Consider the following 4,104-nt stretch of genomic DNA (forward strand, 5'->3'; position numbering starts at 1 on the left):
GAGAGAGAGAGAGAGAGAGAGGCGAGCCAGCAAGGCATGTGAGATCCACTTTTGAGATTTAAAAAAAAAAAAAAAGAAAAAAAAAAAGATGTTTAGAAAAGAAAACAGAGTCGGATCCAGCATCCCCAACTGATGTAAAGTAAAGTTGTGAAAACTATGGAATCCCACTTAACTAAAAATCTTTTCATGGAAGTAAAGGGCAAAAGGTTTTCAAAAGCAGGAATTGGGTTATGTATATTAGCGTTGGAATACGTGGCAAGCATGGTGATTAAGGTATTGGAATTTGGATGGGCTGCTTCAAAATGTGATGGACTGCTTCATCTCCCCTGTTTTCAGTCGCTCCTTTGTGGGCTGTGTCCTATAAATCCAACGCCCCTTCTTCTCTGCCCTTCCCCCCCTTCTCCTTTACAATTTGCATTACTTCTCTTCACTTCTTTCGTTTTATAAATTCCTCAACGCTCAATTAATTACTCACCGTTGATCCCACATTTCCAAGATGGGCGAAGAAGCTGTTCAGATGGTGAGTATCATTTCTCATAAGAATTTTGTTTTCTTTTGTTTGATTGTACCTAATGCTATGAGCTCAGCAGCAGCAGCAGCAGGAAGAAGCAAAGGTAGAGGAGATGAAATTGGAGGAAGCCAAGCCTTGTCCTTGTCCTCCGATCGTATTGTTGGTGGATCTTCATTGCAGTGGGTGTGCAAAGAAAATAGAAAAGTGTATTATGAGAATCAGAGGTGCTCTTTTATGTAACCATTTGAATAAAGTAGGTAGTTTGATGTTCAGAAGCTGATCCCCAGTGAATGAACGGTTGATGCAGGAGTGGAAGGGGTGAGCATTGACATGGCGAAAAATGAAGTAACCATAAAAGGAATAGTAGACCCAGATGCGGTTTGCGACAAAATCACCACCAAGACCAAGAGGGTAGCCGAAGTGTTGTCCCCATCGCCGCCGCTGCCTGAGGGGGAACCCAGCCCCCACCTAATTGTTAACTCCCAGGTATCAAAATCAACTCTATTCGCTACCAAAATGTTATTCTCCAATTTCTTTGAAAATGAATTAACTCAAGTTGGGAGGTGAAGTTGAAGGTGGTGGAATTGAACGTCAACATGCACTGCGACGCCTGTGCTCACCAGCTCAAGAAGAAGATACTCAAAATGAGAGGTGGGCTTCCATTAAACGCTACCTCAGACCATTATAAATGAATCATTAATCATGATGATGGAAATCAATTAAAGTGGGGTTTGTTTAAGTTTCAGGAGTCCAAACAGCATCCACAGAATTGAGCACAGGCAAGGTAGTGGTAACAGGAACCATGGATGGGAATAAGCTCGTGGACTACGTGTACAGACGCACCAAAAAACAAGCCAGAATAGTTCCACAGCCCCAACCCACAGCCACGACACCAGAACAAGAGCCATTAAAACCCGAACAAAGCAAAGAAGAGCAGGCGGCACCAGCACCACCAGCACCACCAGAGGAGATTAAGACAGAGGACGCTGCTGCACCCCAAGCCCAAGGAACAGACACGAACAATAATGACAAGGAAGAGGTACAACCAAAAGCGGCGGAAGAGGGTGGGGGGCAGGTGGTGGAAGCGACAGCCGAGACAAAACCAAATGTGGAGGTGGAGGAAGCGAAGGCGGCGGAGGCTGGAGATGAGATGATGGGTGAGGATGATCATGAAAGCATGAAGAGGATGATGTACCAATATTATCAATATCAACCACTTTACGTTATGGAACGAATTCCACCGCCTCAGCTGTTCAGCGATGAGAATCCCAATGCGTGTTGCGTTCTATAAATTTAAACCCTTTTCAAATCCATTACTTTACTGCTCTGCTTCCCACCAATTAGTATAGCCCCACAGAGAAGAAACCTTCAAATTCCCACTCATCCGATCAAATTATTGCATGCATCGGTTCCTATACTTCATCCATATTCCCATCCTTCTGTATTATAATCAATTCCATCTTTATATCAATAATTCTCTCCTTCGTATTTAATTGCTTCTCCTTTTACATTACATAATTTAACAGGCGTAGCATGTGACGCCCCATTATGCTGCCTCGAAATTATGATTTTTTCTTTTTTCTGGGAAATTGAACTTCGAATATTCCATTCAAAATACAAATCCTAAAGTTAGGTACAAAACCAATATTAGACTTAGCTAAGAAGGATCTGACTCGGTCCCTTTTTGTTGCCGCCAACGTTTCAGCACTAACTTTATACTAATATAAACTCAAATATGTTATATAACAGTATAGTACAAAATTGATGAAATTAATTTTATTTACATGCAATATAACAATTGAAGAATTTGATTAAAAGGGTGGAGATTGTGGGCGTAAAAGAGGAACACCCAGAACTGAGGCAGAGGGCGGGAAAGTAAATGGCGCCACATGTGTTCATCGAATCTAATCCACCTTCTCCTCTCTTCTGACCGCTTCCTCAACAGTTTTATGTTTGCGTTCTTTTATCGAAAAAGAAAACTGAAAAAGAGATTGGGAGATTATTCCATTGATTGGGGAGATGGCCTTGGTGTTCACGTGGATGGGTCCCTTTTCTGAAGCACCAGTCATTTCAGTCCACGATGGTGATGGTGTTTTTATGAATACTATATATGTAATGCAAATACATCAATCGTATGATCTTCCCAGATTGTTTGAAGAGAGATATGTAAGGCATGCAGTGCAGACGAAGGGGTTTTGCTTCCGACTCACTGCTACATGGACTGGCGCTGGTTCATATCCGTAAGCAAAAGCCTGGCAATGGTCTTTCCCACCCAATACGGGCTATACATAAAAAGGAAGCATCTCAAAGGTACGGTCCTATCCCTCTGATATCATTCCCTTCCCATTAAATTTTCAGTTTGGCAGTATTATTTAATTACTTGGGATTCTTTTGTGAATGATATAATGTGATGGGTTTGGGAGGGGGGTGTCCCCTAAGCGGTGGGCAGGGCAGGGCAGGAAGGAAGGAGTAATACTTTGGATTGATATGAGTGGTTGTGGCAGGGATGTATTCAGTTAATGTGGATTACAATCCAGAACCACAAGCAGAAGCAAGGGAAGGACTTGGATCACAATCCAGAACCACAAGCAGAAGCAAGGGAAGGACTTGGATCACAATCCAGAACCACAAGCAGAAGCAAGGGAAGGACTTGGATCATCATCTCCCCTTTCTTTTGCTGTTATATGATATATGTATAAGGTTTGGTTTGAAATTTGAATGTGAAGCTTTCATTTTGGGTTAATCTCATCCACACACATCCCAGTATGGGGCATCATCCCACTGTTACTTAATTATTAGTTGTGTCCAAGCAGCACATGCTCGGTTTCCAAGCTTGAAAGTTGAATTTCTTAAAGGAAAGAAAGGCTAGAGGCTACATGATTAAGAGGAAAAGAAAAGATAGCCAACAAAGGAAGAGAAGAGGGTTGGATTGGAGGGGTGGAGGGGCTGAGGTTTGTGGCCACAAACCATTCCACCATTCAAAAACCAGTAATTAAGGGTAAGGGGTGGATCAACGGAATCAGCATCTGCTTAAAACGACGTCACTCGATGACTTGACACCACAACACCCGCTCCCACCCTGTAATCATAGAATTAGAAGCCCACCTGAATTCATACTCATTACATGTGCAGCTCTGGTTTGATATCCAATATCCAATATGCAAAGTCTGCAATGAGAGAGGTAGTGATTGGGGTTATAAATTTGGCATCACATTGAGGCGACCAAAGCAAGCTAAGCAATATAATAAGAGGGAAACCAAAGTGTGCATTTGGGTACTGTTGTTGAGAAAATAGATATAGGATGATAAAGGTGGCGATAATGGCGGAGATTTTGGGTGTGTACGTGTCTACTCTTACCAGACTCACGCACCGCTTGGGGCTACCACGATGGAATCTGGCGGTGCATGGCCTCACCGGCTCCCATTCTCCTTCTTCTACCCTTCTAATCCTCTATTTCTAGCTCCCCTCCATCTCCCCTTTCTTTGCTCTTCACTTATTCCTCTGCTCTGCTCTGCCCTGCTCTGCTCTGCTCTTTTGTAAATGAATTATATTCCAAGTATCCTCTGTTCTTTTTTTTTTTTTTTTTTTTTATT

At 42.6% G+C, this 4,104-nt stretch overlaps 1 protein-coding gene across 4 annotated transcripts; it reads left to right on the forward strand.

The window, feature by feature from the left end:
- Nucleotides 1-131: 131 nt before the first annotated feature.
- LOC111430912 (heavy metal-associated isoprenylated plant protein 9) lies at nt 132-2,004 on the forward strand. 4 transcript variants are annotated; one of them, XM_023067400.1, is made up of 5 exons: nt 132-520; nt 594-735; nt 819-997; nt 1,081-1,162; nt 1,252-2,004. In XM_023067400.1, the coding sequence occupies exons 1-5, from the start codon at nt 497-499 to the stop codon at nt 1,800-1,802; spliced, it is 978 nt and encodes a 325-aa protein (XP_022923168.1). In that variant the 5' UTR covers nt 132-496; the 3' UTR covers nt 1,803-2,004. The 4 variants fall into 4 exon arrangements, with proteins under 4 accessions (XP_022923168.1, XP_022923165.1, XP_022923166.1 ...); XM_023067397.1 differs by having other exon boundaries at nt 135-520; nt 588-735; XM_023067398.1 differs by having other exon boundaries at nt 135-520; nt 591-735.
- The last annotated feature ends 2,100 nt before the right edge of the window (nt 2,005-4,104 follow it).

The sequence above is a fragment of the Cucurbita moschata genome, unplaced genomic scaffold (genome assembly GCF_002738365.1).
Source record: "Cucurbita moschata cultivar Rifu unplaced genomic scaffold, Cmos_1.0 Cmo_Scf00034, whole genome shotgun sequence".
NCBI lineage: Eukaryota > Viridiplantae > Streptophyta > Magnoliopsida > Cucurbitales > Cucurbitaceae > Cucurbita > Cucurbita moschata.

Coding starts and splice junctions, on each gene's coding strand:
- LOC111430912 (XM_023067397.1), top strand. CDS start 497: ATGGGCGAAGAAGCTGTTCAGATG. Junction 736..818: donor GTGTATTATGAGAATCAGAG/GTGCTCTTTTAT, acceptor CGGTTGATGCAG/GAGTGGAAGGGGTGAGCATT. Junction 998..1,080: donor ACCTAATTGTTAACTCCCAG/GTATCAAAATCA, acceptor TGGGAGGTGAAG/TTGAAGGTGGTGGAATTGAA.